General features: G+C 37.6%; 1 protein-coding gene across 1 annotated transcript; it reads left to right on the forward strand.

Annotated features, from left to right (window-relative positions):
- Positions 1–3,176: 3,176 nt before the first annotated feature.
- LOC135676813 (linoleate 9S-lipoxygenase 6-like) lies at positions 3,177–6,566 on the forward strand. Its single transcript, XM_065188410.1, has 8 exons — positions 3,177–3,475; positions 3,556–3,842; positions 3,912–4,155; positions 4,242–4,583; positions 4,654–4,847; positions 4,924–5,228; positions 5,308–5,571; positions 5,653–6,566. The coding sequence occupies exons 1-8, from the start codon at positions 3,241–3,243 to the stop codon at positions 6,395–6,397; spliced, it is 2,616 nt and encodes an 871-aa protein (XP_065044482.1). The 5' UTR covers positions 3,177–3,240; the 3' UTR covers positions 6,398–6,566.
- Positions 6,567–19,347: the final 12,781 nt, after the last annotated feature.

Raw genomic sequence — 19,347 nt, forward strand, 5'->3', positions numbered from 1 at the left:
TTTTAACAAATATTATAACCGATCTTTTATTTTTTAAATCCCATAAAATATTAGTTATCTCTGTTCCCATAGAAACTATAAGATGTAAAACTGTCCAAGAAAAAAGTGCACCAAAAGGATTTAATTACGTTAAGTAGAAAAAATAAAAATAAAATATTTTGTTTTCCAAGATAGACCGAAAATAAAATGTAATTTCATTGACAGACTACTAATTCGATGATGAGGGGTATTTCTTAGAAGTAAAAAAGTAATCTAATAAAATAAACAAAATTTATCGCAGTCACATAAAAAAGAAAAGAAAAATAAAAACATATGTGATACATTGTTTTCCTTGCTGTGACTCTAAACGAAGAAACCATTTTATCAATAGTCATGCTAGTAGATATCTTCATGAAATAACGATATTATTGATCCTTTTACTTTATTCACAACGTCTTGATCATTATTTTTTATTTTAAAAATTTTAATAAGGTCATAAGAACCATAGAAAAAAAAACTCAATATGCATAGATTAAAAACAATTTAGGGCCTTATTACCCAAATCTCCAACTATTATCAAAATATCTGAAGCTTCTATTCAGCTTGTCAAATGGGCACTTAGTTGCCAATTGGGACTATAATAAAGGATGATTGTGAACTCTTATCTTCTTTGTTTTTTTGTTATTTATCATTTGTCACTTGTGGGACCAATTGTCAATATGAACTCATTATCTTTATCATCACTTGCAATATGAACTCATTATCTTTATCATCACGTGAAGTTTTTGTTGATAGGAGAGTATTGGTTTAGGTATCTTTTATATATGTATATATATATATATATATATATATGTATGTATGATCCATAACTTTGTAATAGATGAGATTAAAGGCCTATGAGTTCAAGAGAGATTAATATGTTTTGGTTGAGAGTGGGATTGAGATTTTTAGAAGATTGAGAACAATGATGAATAAAAGTTCTATTTGTGACTTTTATATAATTGAGTCACAAAATTTTGAAGTTCAACGGATAAAATTATGTCGGTTCTGAAAATCTTTCGTACGTTGAAAACTGATCAAAAAGATATTAACTTGGAAGCGTAAGGAAACGTGATGAAAACAATAAGAAGGTTGTTTGTAGTTAAAGTAAATTATTATTAATAGTCATAGTAGATATCTTTAGGGAATAACGATATTAATGATCCTTTTACTTTATTCACGATGTCTTTACCATTATTTTTTATTTAAAAATTTTTAAAACCATAGAAAAAAAGACTCAATATGCAAGATTAAAAACAATTTAGGGCCTTATTACCAAATCTCTAACTATTATCAAAATATCTGAAGCTTCTATTCAGCTTGTCAAATGGGCACTTCGTTGACAACTGGTTGTGAGCTCTTATCTTTTTTGTTTTTTTTGTTATTTATCCTTTGTCACTTGTGGGACCAATTGTCGATATGACCTCATTATGTTTATCATCACGTGAAGTTTTTGCCAATCGGAGAGTATTGATTTGGGTATCTTTTATATATGTATATATGTATGAGAGATTAACATGTTTTGGTTGAGAGTGGGATTGAGATTAAACGAGATTAAAAGGAGAATAATGATGAATAAAAGTGACATTTATATAATTGACTCACAAATGATTGAAGTTCAGCATTCATCCGAGCAAAATTTTCAACATGAAATCTTTTCTTTCAATTGTTTTTCTTTTTCTTTCATTATCTTGGTTGTGTACTCGTATATCTCGTCGTAAATTGATATTTTTGTAGATTTTGGTGATGCCATGACCGGTCTCTAACAATATCTAGTGGTAAAGACAATTTATAATAGCAAAATTTATGAAAGAGATGAAAAACAATATTAAGAATGGAACCTATATATATTGACAGTATCAGAAAATGAAATGTCCTATATTCATATCATGCCATTCAAGTTTCATGCATTGGATTTTGAAGTAGTGTACTTATCCACATCTAATGACTGCTAAGAAAACAAATCATATCAGGTAGATCATTTAATATTGTATATAATGATAAAAAGAACACAACGATCATTGTACCCAATTGGGACCAGGATGAATTATGACCGAGAGTTCGTACCTTCTGAACTATTCCCAATTGGGACCAGGATGAATTGTGCACTTGGAAAGCATGAGTTGTATACACATCACTGTTGTGAAGCCTATCCTTGGCACTTCATTTTTGTGTGATCGATCTACCAACTGAACCCTCATTTAACACCTTTTTTAATAACATGAGAATAAGACAGTGATATTTGTCATTTTTTATAACAAATATGACCAATAATTGATCATAATAATAATAAAGACAATAAAGATAGCCTATGGGACCATAATAATAATAATAATATGGTCCATAATAATTTGTGTGCCATCTGAATCAATCAAGACAATAAAGATAGCCTAGGGGATAATAATAATAATAATAATAATAATAATAATAATAATAATGATAATAATAATAATAATCATAATAATAATCATAATATAGTCCATATGATAATGATACTAAGGAGGGAGATGGATAAATATTAGTATTTATATTGTAATAATAATATCTTTATTATTGGTATTATTACTTACGTTCGAGTTTGGAATCGACAGTTCAACCTCCACACAAGATGGAATCAGAACCATCATTTTTTTAATTTTATTTTTATTATAGTGTTTAATGTTTATTTCTTTTTATTTTCATATGGTTCTGATTTTGATTTCAACGTGAAATTGAAACCCCCCAACCCCCCCCCCCCCCCCCCCCCCCCCAATCCGATTCCGATTCGATTCAGATCTATGAAATCATTGATCGTTTTCGTTCTAATTTTCACCGGTTCGTTCAAATATCACTATTTGTTTGTATCATTGTTATATTTATTTTGTGTGGAAAAGATATAAAACTAAGTCTCGCGCAGATGACACATAAATCAGAGTTCACATTGGACCGCGATTGGCGGCCATGTGAAACGCATGGATGCTCAATTATTTGTGTTATCCGCACATTGAAGCAGTGATTAGGGAGTGGGTCCCGACAAAACACCTATTTAATTCAGTGGACCCAACCACGTAAAATTATTTGGGGAAGCATTTGTGGACACGAGAAACCCGTGCTTGTTCGACACAGGCGGATGCTCTGCATCAATAAATACCACCTCCGCTGCAATCGATCTCACTGCAACGTTCACTCTCTAAGCTATTAGTCGTCGCTATCCACTGTGTTACAGGAAAAAGAGAACCGAAGATGTTCGGAAACATCGTCGGCGGCGTGGTGGGAGGTGTGGCGGGCGGTGTGGGCGATGTGGTGGGCGGCATCCTCGGGGGGTCGAAGGGTGTGCAGGTGAAGGGCACGGTGGTGCTGATGCCGAAGAATGTCCTCGACTTCAACGACTTGGCCGGCAACGTCATCGACGCATTGTTCGACATCCTCGGTCAGAACGTCACCTTCCAGCTCGTGAGCGCCACCGTCGGCGACCCCAGTGAGTTGTTCGCTCTGTTGATCACACCTACGTGGTTGCTGCGTTGTTAGTTCCCTTTACCATCTCGTGAATTATGGCAGACAATGGGAACCGGGGAGTCGTCGGGTCGCCGGCCTCCTTGCAGTACCTTGGCCGCCTGCCCTCCCTCGCCGCCGGCGAGAGTAGATTCAGCGTGACGTTCCAGTGGGAGGAGAACAAGGGGATCCCCGGAGCCGTCATCGTCAAGAACAAGCACGCCACCCAGTTCTTCCTCAAGACGCTGACGCTGGACAACTTTCCTGGCAAGGGCCGGATCCACTTCGTCTGCAACTCCTGGGTCTACCCTGCCAACAAGTACAGATACGACCGCATCTTCTTCGCCAACACCGTGAGTACTAATCAAGCACTTGCCCTGCGTACTCCATCTTTGCATGCGATGAAGGTCAAACTCTTGCAGACGTACCTCCCGGGAGCCACACCGGCGCCGCTGAAGCCGTACAGACAAGATGAGCTGCTAAACTTGAGGGGGCAAGACGTCACCGGGGAGCTGAAAGAATGGGACCGTGTATACGACTATGCGTACTACAACGATCTCGGAAGTCCCGATCAGGGCGCGAACCTCGTCCGGCCAATCCTCGGAGGGTCGGCGGAGTACCCTTACCCTCGTCGTGGGAAGACCAGCCGCCCACCGACGAAGACCGGTAATTTCAGATCCGACGAGATCCTGTCGCATTAGCGTCTGACTCCATTTCTTACGCTGCCTCGGTCGCCTATTTACTTGCTGCAGATCCCAATTCTGAGAGCAGACTGCCACAGCTGGACTTGAACATCTATGTGCCCCGAGATGAGCGATTCGGGCACCTTAAAATGGGTGACTTCCTCACCTACGCAATCAAAGCCATCTCCACCGGGCTGCTCCCAACGCTGCAAGCCATATTCGATATAACCCCGAACGAGTTCGACTCGTTCGAGGAAGTACTGAGCCTCTATGAGAACGGCCTTCCGGTGCCTCAGATTCCTCTGCTGGATGAGCTGAGACAGAGGATCCCTTTCGAGATGATAAGAGAACTGCTACGCACTGAGAAGGGCCAGAACTTCCTCAAGCTCCCGAAGCCCCACGTGATTCAAGGTAAGTCCAATAGCAAAGCTTGTAGCAGTCGAATAAGCACGCTCATCTCACCATCCGGTTCTTGTTGCAGTCGATAAGAATGCTTGGCGAACGGACGAAGAGTTTGGCCGCGAAATGCTTGCCGGCGTGGACCCTCTCATCGTCAGCCGCCTTGACAATTTCCCTCCCATCAGCCAGCTCGATTCTAACAAGTATGGCAACCAACACAGCACGATCACAGCAGCCCACATCGAGCACAACCTTGAAGGCCTGACTGTTGACGAGGTATATGACTTCTGTACCTTAGAACGTACTCAGGGATCATAGGCACGGTTTGCTTGATTCTGTTGCTATTCTTCAGGCACTGAGGAGCTACAGGCTCTTCATCTTGGACCATCATGATGCTTTGATGCCATATCTAGCTCGCATAAACTCCGGTTCGAATAAGATATACGCCACGAGGACTCTGCTATTCCTGAAGGAGGATTCTACTCTGAAGCCACTGGCCATCGAACTCAGCTTACCACACCCTGATGGAGAACAATTTGGCGCCGTCAGCAAAGTGTACACACCGGCTGAAACCGGCGTCGAGGGTTCCATCTGGCAGTTGGCGAAGGCCTACGTCGGCGTCAACGACTCCGGCGTCCACCAGCTCATCAGCCACTGGTGCGAATCAAAATCCCAACATAGCTCAGTTCTTAGTTATGCAGAAGTTCACCTTCTCATGGTGCGGGCACATGCGCAGGCTCAATACGCACGCGGTTCTGGAGCCGTTCGTGATCGCCACGAATCGACACCTGAGCGTCGTCCACCCGATCAGCAAGCTTCTGACGCCGCACTATCGCGACACGATGAACATCAACGCGTTGGCTCGCCAGACGCTCATCAATGCCGGCGGGATCCTGGAGACGACCGTCTTCCCAGGGAAGTACGCCATGGAGATGTCTGCCGTCATCTACAGAAACTGGAACTTCGTCGAGCAAGCTCTCCCTACCGAGCTGATAAAGAGGTAACAAAATCCTCGGAAGATCTAATTCAGCATCGTCACGAGTGTATGCTTGGACTGATTCAAAGCTTTGTTTCTGCTCAGAGGAGTTGCGGTGCAGGAGGGCGACGGGCTTCGACTACTGATCAAGGACTACCCCTACGCGGTGGATGGGCTCGCAATATGGAACGCGATCCATACATGGGTGACCGAATACTGTTCGATCTACTACCCGAGCGACGACGCCGTGAAGGCCGACACCGAGCTGCTGGCCTGGTGGAAGGAGGTCCGCGAGGTGGGGCATGGCGATAAGAAGGACGAGCCGTGGTGGCCCACGATGCAGACGGTATTGGAGTTGACCGATTCATGCACCATCATCATCTGGATCGCCTCGGCGCTCCACGCCGCCGTCAACTTCGGACAGTACCCCTACGCCGGGTACCTCCCGAACCGGCCCACCATCAGCCGTCGCTTGATGCCGGAGCCGGGCACGCCGGAGTACCAAGAACTGGAGAAGAACCCGGACAAGGTCTTCCTGCGGACCATCACCAACCAGATGCAGACCATTCTGGGGGTGTCGCTGATAGAGATCCTGTCGACCCACGCGTCGGACGAGGTATACCTCGGCCAGCGAGACACGCCGGAGTGGACCACCGACGGGAAAGCCCTCACAGCGTTCCAGCGCTTCGGGGCGGCGCTGAGGTCGATCGAGGCGGAGATCGTGAGCAGGAACGGCGACTCGTCCTTGAAGAACCGCAATGGCGCTGCCAAGGTGCCGTACTACTTGCTCTTCCCCAGCGGCGAGACTGGGATCACCGCGAAGGGAATCCCCAACAGCATATCCATTTAGAATGGGTCCATGTCGTTAATTAATGCTGCAGTAAGGGAGTAAATAAAGCAGCTCACGTAGTCCTTTGGCATCCATCGGTGAGTCGCGTGTGGTGTGAGGGACGTATCCTTTCTTCACGCACATTATGTAATAAAGCAAGCGAGCCTATATATATGTTTTGCTGTCAAAACCTCGTCTGCGATCGACAGTCTCTCTCTACTTATGCTCTTCCATTCATCATCATCATCAATGCCACGCTTAATTAGCACAAGGCTAGAGTGGATGGGCATGCATGGCTGATGAAGCCTCAGCTTCTTACAAGTTATACAATATTTTTAATCCATTGACGCTGTCGTTATTTCTTGAGCTTTATTATCTCTGAAGAAAAAAATATACATACATATATAATAATACAAAGATGGTATATTATAGAGCTTAAGATAGAACTACTGGTTTTTTACTTTATTTTAATATTACTATTTATCCTTTTTTCTTTCACTCTCATCCCTCTATCACTTATGTACTCAACTAACTAGTCAAAATATTATTAATAAATTCAATAAATGTTAATGAATAAGCTCAAATATATTATATTGGACATTAATTCAATTAAAAAATTTTAAATTTATCAAATTATATAATAAACTAGCATGTGTCATCCTACTCTCTTTCAATCTTGACCACCGTGACCTATTCTATTGGTCCTCTTTCAATCTCTTACACATATATAAATATTCTCTTAATATTCAAGTATGAAAGATCGATCAAAATTGACCTAATAATAATAATGATATCATGAAAACAATTACATTTATAATAAGAGATCCTAGACAAATAAATTCTTAAATTTTATTTTCTTGATCCATTATAAGGGTACCTGAATATTGTTAGTTTTTTTATCCAAATTGAGCATTCTCGTGCAGGTTACACAAACAAATAAACACAAAATACCTGCAGTTTTAAAATTAATCCACTTGTGTGTGAGAGTATGTGTGTATATACAAAATCATATATAAAAATAAACTTAGTAGAAATCATCATATCCCGTATCAAGCAAAAACTTGGTCCAAACACGTTAATCACTTCCATATGGGATAATTTTAGTTAGTAATTAATATAAACTAATCTAAGCAATATTAAGCATGATTATGTTTGAACTTCTTAATAACATAAAGTGATACATGAGCAAACCAATGACACGTCAGTGTGATCCCGACATCAACCTTAATCTAACATGTCATTTGAGAACTACTAACATGAACATGATCATCATAAATAATCACAATGATGGTTCGATGAATGTTATGGTTTGATAGATTAAGATTGACTTATAAGGGTTCGATGTATATAGTGTTATCAATTTTAACTTAAGTATATTAAATAATGATTTAGGCTTAACAAAGTTGATAGATAAGTTATCCTATTAGGGCTGGGCCATGATATTTAGTGTTATAGTTGACCTAGTATTAAGGTATGTTGAGGGGACTCGAGTATGTTAGGATTATCCATGGATTGAGTGACTTGTTATTAGTGTGAAGTCACCATTGGACTATACCTCATGTGCACCATGCTAGAGTTTGATATGAGATATTTTGAGCCTTGACGAGAATGTAGAGCTCATAAGTAAGAGAGTTTGTAACACTTAGGCAAGACTAAAATTGACTTATTAATGTTTAATGAGTGTATTACTATTAACTTTAACTTAAGCATTTTGATCAGTATATTTGGGCTTAACGAAGTTGACAGACCAATTATCCCATCAAGTCAAGTCGTGATAATCATAATCCATCGAACAAGCTCTTAAAAGAACCTCCAATCTCTGAATGGTCGTTTTACGCCAACCATCAGTTAGGAGGTAAAGAGTTATGCTAAAGTGTCACTTGGGTGAATGACAAACTTTAACTTATGCACCTTATCTAGCAATTATTACTTCATTAGAAGGCTTTCAAGAATACAGAGTTGATCTAAAATCTGATTGAGCTATCCTATACTTCAACGAACTCTAATTTTAATCCTTGTGCTAAGTCTCTAGCCAAGGTTTATAAATAAGTATTTTCCTTTTGACACTCCTTGATTTTCTCTACTAGGGAAGATTTTACCACTAAACAAGTAAGGAAACCATAAGTTGTCTCCCCCACAAAAATTCTCATGTCCATGAAGCCTTCAAATATACTAGTGAGAAATATATCTTATAGACTTTATGATAGAAGATAATGATAGAGGAAATCTATCTCGGAATCTGTATAAATACTCATTACCTCAATGAATAAAATTAATCTCTTTCACAACATCTTAATTCTTCATGGTATCAGAGCTCTTCATACCTCAAGCAAGACTTTCCCTTCCTCATTGTTTGATGAGGCAATCCCTCCTCTCTATTGATTTGTCATTATTGATTTGCTAGGCAATACTTCTACTGATTCCCATTGCTTTTTCGACCACACCAAGGATATTCTGCCCCTGATGACACTTGATCGGGCACTCCTACATTATCTATGACGTGGTCTTCTCTTCCAATGACCAACTTGCCCTCTCAAACTCCTAGGATGGCGATCTCTATCTCTAGGATCTCTCCATCGATGTCATTGATCTCTTTGTCTCTCTTATCTGCTCTCCTTCTCACGAGCGAGAATCTCGAGGGTTCCTCCTCCGCCCTCTCTATGTCTCCTCTCTTGGCTACAATGGCCTATACCTCCACACATGCTCTTCCTTCGCTCCCCTCTAGTTAAGGTCCATAGATCCATTTTCTTCCCTTGAGTGCCCACCTCTTCTCCCCTAATCTACCTTATCGTAGTTGTCTTTCCCCCTACCTCCATATGACGACAACAATCTCTCTTCTCTACTAATTATCGTTGCTCGATCTCCTCCTCTGCTCAGCAACATCACCCTCTGTTGGTTCTCACAGACTTCAACCTATCATCGAGCACTCTTTGACCCGAGTGATCTATGCCTTGAGTGTTCCCCCGTTGCTTTGTTATGGTCACCTGTCAGCTCCACTCGATGACTACATAGTAGTAGGCCTATTAGGAAATCTTGGGTAACATCATATGTGTAGTGGAAGAACAGAAAATAAAAATATTAACATTTCCTGTATAAAAGAAGGTTTCATCATCATGCAAAGATTGGTATACAAAAACCCTATGAAATTGAAAAATCATACGTGTTAAGGGATATATGTTATTAGGGAGATCGTATATCCCTGAAATCTTACAGATTTATAATAAAGGATGAAGGAGGTTAACTACCCTCCTTTCTAACGGTGATCCACATGGCAGGGATTATGAAGATGCTCCTCAAATTGCTGCACAGATCTCTTCTTTGCACGCACCATGCAACCAAGAAGGGATCATCCCTTCTTATTGTCCACCCACCCCAAACAGGGGCTGTTGGCTAAGGAGGAGAGGGGAGAGGAGAATAGAAGGTGGTGGCCAAAGGGGTCTAGCCTATGATCTTTTGGTTCTCTCTTATTTAGAGAGGCTCCCTATCAAGTTAACCATAATAGATCTTACTCTATTGGGTGCTGGATCTCCATTCAACTACCCAAGTCTCTTATATTAGTGAATCTCTATCCAATAATCTTTCATTAGCTCTTATTAAATCTTATCCACAAGATCTAATAATTCAAGGGCTTATTGGTTATCCAAAAAGATAGGGGTTCTAATGAATATCTCATATCCGAATCTTTACTTGTCGCAACACCTACCATATGTGTGTGATTCTCTAGGCCCAATATCGAACTAGCCACAAGTCATACATGTCAGAACTCCTTCTAACTTAGTGAATTATTATCTCCATAATAATTCACTTAACTCATTGATTGTGGACGTACTAAACTACTACGCCACAATCCCTAGACGATATAGGAGAATCCAATCCATTGAACATGTCTGTCCTCAATTACTATGTATCTATAGTCCCTCATCCATTTAATATCTTAAATATTGTATTTTGGGCATGGTGCTGTCAGACTCATATGATTTCTACTTGAGTCTTGCTTTAATTGGATTCTCCTAGAGAACTCATTCTCTCTCAATCTAATTGACCTTGGCCAGGTATTTGCATGAGCAAGAATATATTGGATATTCTTCTCATGACATTGAGAAAGGATAATCCTCTATTAACACTCAATATCTCTCGTAAGGTTGGCTGTCACTCCCGATGATCGGTTGTACTAGATCTAGAACTTCTAGGCCTATAAGTATGAAATCAAAGAGTGGAGTACTTATACATGACATCCTAGGTATCTTAAATCTAAAGACTAGATACACCACTAAAACAATAGAATTATTGTCTGATAATGAAGTATCATCAACCATCTAGCATTCTGTGAGCGGATTGATCAGTGAACTCATTCTCCAATGAGCACCTGCATTACATCCCTAATATCACCACACAAGTAACTATGAGATCAGCTACCTCTATCATATGGATGGGTATATGACACACCAATTTATCTAGTTATCTCAATGTCCTTCTCGAGTAACCTATGACCGAGATTATTTAGGATCTGTGTTTAAAGGTAAATCGGTCTCATTATTATAATCTCATCATGATCCAATTCCCATTGCACAGATCGATGGACATCATAATATATGCAACATGTAAGATAAAGTGATAAAATATCAAATAATATAAGCAAAAAAAGTGTGTATTATGTCACATATACCATCACATATATGATTGGTTTACAAGACACCTACGACTAGCAATCTCCCACTTGACCTAAAGCCAATCACCTACGTATTTGATGTCTATCAGACTCCAATGACGCTTAAAGATAATCTAAGATAATGGCTTCATTAGTGGATCTACAGTTTTATTTTCGGATATAACTTTTTTCATTACTACATCTCCTTGGGCCACAATCTCTCTAATCAGGTGAAACCTCCTTAGAACGTACTTAGACTTCTGATGAGACCTTAATTCCTTTGCTCGAGCAATCACTCCGTTGTTATCGCAATATAAGGGAATTAACTCCTTGCTTCTCAGCACAACTCCCAAATATATGATGAACCTCTTCATCCAAACTCCCTCCTTTGCTACCTCTATCATAGTAAAATACTCCCCTTTTATGGTTAAGTCAGCTTGCTTGGAACTCTTTTAGCATACAACTCTTTCATTCAGGGTGAAAATATACCCTGAATTAAACTTGCAATCATCGACATTGAACTAAAAACTCGAGTTTGTATAGCCCTCAACCTTAAGGCTACTTCCTCCATATACAAGTAAAAAATTCTTAGTCCTTCTCAAGTACTTAAGGATACACTTTACTAATTTTTAGTGCTTTAAGCTTGGATTCACCTAATACCTGTTCGTGACACTTAGAGCATGCATTATCTTAGGCTTGGTATATAGTATACATGATAGACCATTTCACTAAGGCATATGGCATCCTATCTATGTTTGCCCTTTCTTAAGGAGTCTTCGGGGATATGCTCCTAGAAAGCTATATCCCATGTCTTATTGGTATAAGACATCTCTTAGAATTTTCTATGCCAAACCTTTTGACAACGGTGTCTATGTACCTAGACTGAGTTAAGTTATGCATCCTCTTGAATCTATCTCTATAGATCTAAATCCCCAAGTTATAGAATACTTCTACTAAGTCTTTTATGGAGAAATGTCTAGATAGCTAAGTCTTATTATGGAGAGTATTCCTACTTCATTCCCAATATTCATGATGTCATCCACATATAGTACCAAAAATGTGATAGTACTCTCACTTACCTTCCTATACACATAAGGCTAATCTTTGTTCTTAACGAAGTCATAAGATCTGATCGCTTCATCAAATCTTATGCTCTAACTTCGGAAGCTTGCTTTAGTCAATAGATAGACATAAGCAATCTGTACACCTTATTTAGACTTTCTTTGGATATAAATCCCTCAAGCTGTTTCATATACACCTCCTCCTCGAGGTTGTCATTGGGGAACGTGATTTTTACATCTATCTATCAAGTCTCATAATCATAGTGTACTACAATAGCCAATAGAATTTAGATGGATTTTAGCATGGCTACGGGTGAGAAGGTCTCGTCATATTTAACACCTTGCCTTTGACGATACCTTTTAGCCACTAGCCTTGCTTTATAGGTCTCTACCTTTCTATTTACTTTGATCTTCTTCTTGAAGATTCATTTACAACTGATAGATACGATACCCTCAACTGCATCAATAAAGTTCTAAACCTTGTTGAAGTATATGAAATCCATCTCATAATTCATGGCTTCTTGCCGCTTCTTGGAGTCTATACTCGTAATAGTCTTATCATAGGTCTGAGGATCAATATTTTCAACTTCTTCTTCTTTGATATGTCTCACATATCTCTCAAAAGGATGAGATACTTGGTCGTACTGATATAAAGTCGAAACTTCATATCATCGGAAGTTCGCCGGAAGATCGCTGGAAGCTCGCCGGAAGATCACTAGAAGCTCACCAGAAGAAACCTAGACTTACAGACTTTGTTTAGCTTAGTAAATATCTTAAAATTCATAGTTAGTACATAATTAGGATTATAATTGGGCCAACCCAATTAGAGGATAGTTGGGCCCAAGTTAGTGTTGTTTTGGGCCAAGAGAAAGGCTCAAACAGTGACCAAACATGTGAAATCGTCATGGCACAGTCTTCGAGACTATGTCAGGTGGTGGTACTACCAAAATAGGTAGTGGTACTACCTAGTGTCAGACTACAAGCGGTGGTACCGCCCAATGCATGCGATATTACCTCTCGTACCTTGAAATTTCGAGGGATTTGAATTTTGACTCCATTTTTGAAGCCATTTGGGGTCTATAAATATCCTAGCTATTTTTGTATGGAGAAGTAAGAAAAGTGAATAAAAACTCTATATTTCTAGAGTTGAAAACCCTTGTAAAGTATAGAGTCTCTCCTAAAATTTAGAGACCATTTTAAGGGAGTGTGTGAGGGAAGCTTTGTAAAAAGGGGGTGTAAATATTCTCTCTTGAGCTTGCAAAAGGAGAATATAGTTGTAAGAAGGAGGTTGATCTTTGCCTATTAAAGGAAGATTGTTAGTGGATATCGATAGCCTCAACGGAAGAGGAATCGGGAGTAGATATAGGTCACGATGATCGAACCACTATAAACTCGGTTTGCATTTACTTATTGCAATTTATATTTACTGCAAACCTCCCTTCTTTACTCTCACTACTCTACTTCCTCATCACATGCTTTCATAAGTGTTTTTAAGTTAAACATATTTTTGATCGATTTTAATCGTACAAAGATTTTTCAAACTGACGTTTTATCCACTGCACTAATTCACCCCCCCCCCCCCCCTCCTCTTAGTGCTGACTCGTTCCTAATAGTTGGTATCAAAGCCACGTTTGTCTCATTTGGTTTAACACCCATAGAAAAATGGTTCTTTTTAGCTTTTAAGAGGGTCACTCTCTCATTCGTTTTCACTTGTTCAATGAGACGGACTACATATATTGAAAAACTTGAATGAGAGTTTTCTTACTTTTGTTTGACTTGAATTTATGAAATATTGTCAAAAGCAGTTTTCGATGGTCTTCTCTTCCAATGAACCATTGGAATGATTTGGAGAAGAAGACTTTTTCTTTAAATGCTAGAACTATGAATGCTCTATTTTGTGCGTAAGATAAAAACAAATTCAATTGAATTTCTATGTGCGAAACGATTTTCGATATATAGCATACTCTTAAAATTAAACACGAAGGTACTGGTAGAGTAAAAGATTCTAAGATAAATATTTTAATGCATGATTTTAAACTTTTTTGAATGAAGCTAAGCGAAACCATTGTTGACATATACACACGTTTTACGGATGTCATCAATGGTTTAAAAGCACTTGGTATAAGTTTTTCGAATTTTGAACTTGTAAATAAAATTTTACGTTATCTTAATAAGAGTTGGGATCCAAAAGTAACCACAATACAAGAGGCAAAAGATCTTAATAATTTTTCACTCGAAGAACTTTTTGGTTCATTAATGACAAATAAAATGGTGCACAATGCATAAAACAAACTTGAGGACAACCTTCCAAAGAATAGGAAGGATTTTAAACTTAGAATAATTGAAGACCACTCGAGCATAAGCTCAAGTGATGATGAATTTGAACTCCTCACTATAAAATTTAAAAAGTTCATGAAACAAAAATTAAAGAACAAAAAGAACGTAACTACTTGCTATGAACACAAGAAGAGGGAACCACTTTGAGATGAATTGAGCTTATCCGAAGACAAAGAGATAATCAATAAAGGCGAGGTGGTAAACTACGCCTTAACAGCTTTCGACGATGAGGTAATCAAAATTCCCTTAATTTATTTCAAAATTACATGATGCTTTTCATGAGTTATTTTTAATTTAGTTTAATTATTTTTCTTGAAAATTACATGTTTAATAATATAATAAATATGCTAAAAAATTGGGATCATGATTATCTTTCTAGTAATTTTGAAAATGATCATGAAAATTATATATTTTATGATAAATGAACAAAAATGTTATACTTAAATCTAATACTTAAGATAAATCTTATATATGTTTTAAGAAGTAATAATGTATATCTTGATGATTTTCGTATTGATTTTTGATTTTGTTTGGAAATACCTTATGCTCAATGAAACCATGATTGATGAATATGTTTTATGTTTAATGATTTCTTTGGCTTGTATGCCTTATCATGATGAATGTTTTGAAAATAAATGTTTGTCACACTTGATGATTTTTATGAATGAGGACTTGAAGTAATGGTTTGAAATCATATGTTTTGGAATCATATCATTTGAAATCATATGATTTGAAATTCATAAGCACATGGACATCGAAGGAATAAGTGGGGGAGAATGTTATGGACAAAATTATAAATGGGGTGTTCAAAGTAATACTTATGTATGCCTATGTTGTTTAGTTTGTTCATGCTTTGCACTGTAGATGGATGATCAAAGGCCTAAAAGCCCCATTTTAGTTAGGTTTGATGGTCATTTTAGGCTTATAAATAAAGGTTGTATTATGTGTACACTTGTGGGAGATGTTCGGTCTATAGTGGACCATTTGGATCTTTTGTTGTGTAACAGTTCAGAGCTTGTAAAGTTTGTTTGTAATTTACATTGACTATGAAGTGTTTACTGAAATGATTGCTTATGGATCCCGAGTGAGGCACTTTCTCTAACTCGTTTTCTCTTTTATAGGTCTTAAGGGACCATGGGAGGTTTTGGGAAGGTTGACCTTTGCGGACGGACTCGCAAGGGTGCCGCACGACTTAGGCAAAACCAACTAAATCCGTGACAAAATGGTGGCATATTTATAGGTCCCAATGGTTTCAAAATTGATGCCAAAAAGTGTCTTATTCTAGGTTTCTGGAATACTGGTGGTATCACCGTCAATATTGGATAGTACCACCACCTGACACTCTGACATTGGATGGTACCACCGCTCAGTTTGGTAGTACTACCGCCTAACAAAGTCTTGGAGACTGGGCTTTGGTGGTACCACTAACTGGTAGCATTAATTATCGACGGTACCACCACCCAAACCACTTGGGAGATTGTTCCCTAGGCGGTGCCACCACCAGATAGGGTCTAGTAATTTGGTTGGGCCTTGAATCTAGCTCAAACCAATCTAATTACGGGCCTAGTTGGCCCTTAATAGGGTTAATGAGATTACCTCTCAAGCTTAACCCTAATTATGTGCTAATTATAATTTTTAAGGCATACGCTAAACAAAACAAGTCTGGTAAGACTAGGTTTCTTCCGGCGAACTTCCAACGGACTTTCGACGATCTCTCGACAATGTTCCAACGGACTCCCGACAAGCTCCTGGACTTCACGACGATCTTTTTGGCGAGTTCCGACGAGCTTCTTCTTGGTCAATTTTGACAACATTTTCGATAAACCTTCGGACTCTTGACGAACTCTCAAACTCCTAATGAAATCTCGATCTTGACTTCAGCACTTCGTTTTGTTTTATGTCTTGATTGCTATCATAGTTAATCCTACACACTTTTCTCAACATATAGATTTGATCAAATAATTTATCAATTGATTTCATCATCAAAATCCGAAATTCAATAATCTCTCCCTTTTTTATGATGACAATCAATTAATGACGGAGTTAATCTTAACTCCCCCTATCTATATGCCATACTTGAGAAAATATACTCTTGAATTCAAGACATTTTGAATTCAAGCATCAAACCGATAAGTTATATTTATTTAAACTTATCGACATGCATATCATGATACTAATCATGATTTACTATCTCAAAATATGATACAACATATTTATTATAATAAAAATGATGTCAAGGCATGACGTCCATTTTTAAGTCCAATATAGAATGATGATTGACAATCATCATTTTCAAGCATGATACAAATGAAAATTTAGCAATATTCAAATTTTGATAAAAGATGACAATTCATTAATTTGAGACATGAAATTAAGCGTGATAATTACAGTGATAGACATTTATAATTTTGATATGAAATCAAGCATAATTTTAAGAATGAAATATTTTCTAGTATTCATACAACATTACGATACGTTTTAGGCATTCATGATACATTTCAAGTATCTACGACACATATAATGTATATGCAATACATTTGATATTTTTCAAGTATTTATGATGTATTTGACAATTCCAATCAAATTTCAAGCAATTGCAAAACATTCCAGCATTTACGATAAGATACATTTGACATATTATTTCAAACATTCATAATGCCAAATTGTCATCAATTTGCCATATTTCTCCCCTTTGTCATCAACAAAAAGAACCATTCAACAATACAAGTTTTTTCAATATATATATATATATATATATATATATATATATATATATATATATATATATATATATATATATATATATATATATAGAGATATTCAAAGAAGTTCTACACCAAGTTCTACATATAAAAAAATATTCAAGGGAGGAATTCATTCTCTAATTTATTCTCCATATGAAATCAAGAACCAAATTCATGAAAGGATCCAATCCAAAAAAAAATAAATGAGTTTCATTGAATCAAGCTTCTAGTTCAACAAGGAGAAAGGATTTATGAAAAGGATCAAGATGTTCATACAAAATCAAATTCCTATTCTTGCAAATGATCATTGCATACTAAAAGTTCATAAAAATTCTTCTTTCATGAGAAGAGTAAGAAAGAATTCATGGGAAAGAAACATCAAATGAAGGATCAACAATCCACGAATAAAACTTTATAAGACATCAAGTTATAAATACCAAAAGTCCATGAGTTGAATCTTTTCTTTTGTAAATATCATTAGAAAGAAAAAGTGATATTGATTTAAAAAAAAAAAACTCAAGTTACAAAAAATGAGAAGTTTAAAAAATATATCAAGGAATTTATACATTCAAAAGATTTATCATGCCTAATTCTCATAGTGTTGCAAGCATTAAACCACCATCAAGAAGCACATCATGATATTGAAAAGCACATGACGTCAAAAGGTACGTCATAGAATGTAAGAAGTATAGTACAACTCATCATGGTACTTTTTAATTCCCTAGTCCCTTTTTTTAGCAAAAGGAAATACATAACCTATTCAGGTGGTGGTAAATCAAAATGCCTAAACAAAGTATACAGTTGCCGATGATTTTGCTGCATCTTGGTTAAGATATGATCTTAACGTAGTTCAATTCAATCCAGTTGAGTCACTATTGGATCAACAGATGAGGAGGGTTCTTGCTCTATTGAAGGTGATACCTCAAGAGGACTGGTAGGAGGAGAATGTCTTTCCCGATATGCAAGTGTTTCTGGTTTAGATGCGGGAGGTTCAGTCTTCCTAGGTAATCTAGTCCAAAGTATGTTTCTTACTATGCATCTTAATCTCCTTAATATGTTTCCATTGATGAAATTGAATCGATCTAGTTTTAAGGTTTCTTCATCAGATGGAATAACTATATTATGTGCATGCATTAGTCTAGTGATTAAACCACCATAAGGAAGCATCGTATCTTTTGTTGATAGTTCAATTATATTTTGTTTTATCAAATATCCAAAATAGTTATGGTATCCTAACATAATCCAATACATGGTTCCCAATTCCATTTGACTAATTTTATCATGATGGTATTATTTTAGAAGTAGGATACTTATCATAATGTGATGAAGCAATTTTGTGTTAAAGAATAGCAAATGTTCACAACTTTTTGGAAGGATGGATAGATTTGGGTTTCCAAAAATAGTGTATAATGCCTTAGAATATATGACCCCAATCGATTCATTGTCCCATTGTCCTCTAAAGCAGTAACCTATTCTTTTTTTAGGAATTCCTATAAGATTGCAAATTACACTATCCGTGATGGGTTTGCGATGCCCTAAGAGATAAGTGGACACCCTATCATTTTCATCCACTTGCAAGTTGTTGTAAAACAAATGAATAAGTCTAGGATAAATTGGTTCACTTATTTGGAGGATTGAAAGGACATCTAAGTTGGTAAACCATTGAATTGGTTCTAAATCACTCATTTCTTTTAGATCTATATATTTTCCCTTGTGAATACTTCTAGACTCAAAGGTTGAAAATTTAAGGACATGTTGAGGGGAATCAAAGAGTTTGGAATCATAGGTTTCATCTACTTTCCTCTTTCATTTATCCCTTGAGGATCTTATAGATGCCATGAGACTACACAAATTATTAATGAGAGAACTACAAGGAAGAAGCAAGATCTTATCAATGAATTGAGAGAAAAGTTTTGAGGATTACCCTTATAGTGATCTCTTGAAAAGTTGGGTTTGATTCTTACATTTGTAGAAGAGAAGGGTTTTCTTGGGTTTCTAGAGGAAGAGCAAGGAGAATGAGAGGTGAAGAGTTTAGAGGTGTGAGGAAGAGGTGTAGGAAGACTTGGGGGCATTCTATCGCCGGCCCTAAAAGAGTTTTTATAGGGCAGAGTTGTGGGCGGTGCTACTGCCAGCTGTTTATTTTCTTTATCTAGCATCATTGCTTCTCTTTTGAGATGCAAT

Source organism: Musa acuminata, chromosome BXJ1-6 (assembly GCF_036884655.1).
Source record: "Musa acuminata AAA Group cultivar baxijiao chromosome BXJ1-6, Cavendish_Baxijiao_AAA, whole genome shotgun sequence".
NCBI classification, from domain to species: domain Eukaryota; kingdom Viridiplantae; phylum Streptophyta; class Magnoliopsida; order Zingiberales; family Musaceae; genus Musa; species Musa acuminata.

Bases quoted from the DNA above. Each gene is read 5' to 3' on its own strand.
- LOC135676813 (XM_065188410.1), top strand. From the start codon at position 3,241: ATGTTCGGAAACATCGTCGGCGGCGTGGTGGGAGGTGTGGCGGGCGGT. The intron at 4,156-4,241 runs GTAATTTCAGAT...TACTTGCTGCAG, and splicing joins CCGCCCACCGACGAAGACCG to ATCCCAATTCTGAGAGCAGA. The intron at 5,572-5,652 runs GTAACAAAATCC...GTTTCTGCTCAG, and splicing joins CCTACCGAGCTGATAAAGAG to AGGAGTTGCGGTGCAGGAGG.